Below are 945 nucleotides of genomic sequence, written 5' to 3'. Positions count from 1 at the left end.
CTGCTCCCCGCGCCCCCTCGCCCGCGTCCCCCCGACTCCACACCGACGAGGGAGGGCATTACTTTTCGGACCCCACGGTCAAGTTCGGGCTGGACCTGACAGACCACGGCATCTCCCCTAAGATGTGCATTAGACTTGTGCAAAACCGGGTTATCGCTGACTCACTGCGGTGCACTGAGCACGGAAAAATCCCCACAGGGCAGGCGAGACCGTTTTCACCTCGTCAGCCCCGGGGTCCGCAGCTCTGGGGCACAGAGCAGCTCGACCAACGTGAAGTGCAGGGAACGCAGACTCCTGCATCGACCCGGGCTGTCTCTGTGGCCGAAGAAGCCGAAGGAGCTCTTCCCTACAGCAAGAACACTTTTTGCAGCTAATTTTAAGAAGGAAAACGATGCAGTATTGGAGAGGCAGGACTGGTGGCTCTGATCTGTAACATGTGGCTCCTTGGCAGACCCACGTGGGCTGGGACTCGGAAACTGGGAAAGCTGTAGATTACCATTTCCTACTTATTTGGGGGGCAGGGGTGGAGTTGGGGCTGAGGTTAAAAGGACACGGACACGCTGAATACAAAACATTCCGAATTCCGCTTCCAACAAATTATCCCAAGCAAACCGATGACACGTTTCTTACAGGAATGTCCATCTCAGCATTGTTCATGATACCAAAAATGTGGACACAATCAACAGTGGGAGAGTTGGTTAAATAAATAATGGGACGTCGCAGTGCATCCATAAAAAAAATATGTCCTCGCTTGTTCTGGAACAATGTTTCGTGAATTAAGTGGAAGAACCAAATTACCAAAGAGTAGTCTAGAGCTTATCTCATTTTGTTAAAAGTCGGGAAGAAAGAGTGTGTGTACAGACTGAAAGTAAATACACCAAAATGTTAAAATTGGTTACTTGGTGCTACTCAAGAATTTCCAAATTGTTTACAATCAGCGAGTAT

At 49.5% G+C, this 945-nt stretch overlaps 1 protein-coding gene across 1 annotated transcript in view; it reads right to left on the bottom strand.

Annotated features, from left to right (window-relative positions):
• The window catches only part of PGS1 (phosphatidylglycerophosphate synthase 1), a 36,702-nt gene extending 36,045 nt beyond the window's left edge, over positions 1–657 (bottom strand). The window contains exons 1-2 of the mRNA XM_011362037.2: positions 631–657; positions 220–485 (exon numbers count right to left, since the gene is read on the bottom strand). Of these exons, the coding sequence (XP_011360339.2) occupies positions 220–485; positions 631–657 (293 nt within the window). The remainder of the gene's footprint in view (positions 1–219; positions 486–630) is intronic.
• Positions 658–945: the final 288 nt, after the last annotated feature.

Source organism: Pteropus vampyrus, unplaced genomic scaffold (genome assembly GCF_000151845.1).
Source record: "Pteropus vampyrus isolate Shadow unplaced genomic scaffold, Pvam_2.0 Scaffold72, whole genome shotgun sequence".
Classification (NCBI taxonomy): Eukaryota; Metazoa; Chordata; class Mammalia; order Chiroptera; family Pteropodidae; genus Pteropus; species Pteropus vampyrus.
The sequence above is the reverse complement of the archived record's forward strand: the minus strand, read 5'-3'. Positions and strand labels throughout refer to the sequence as shown.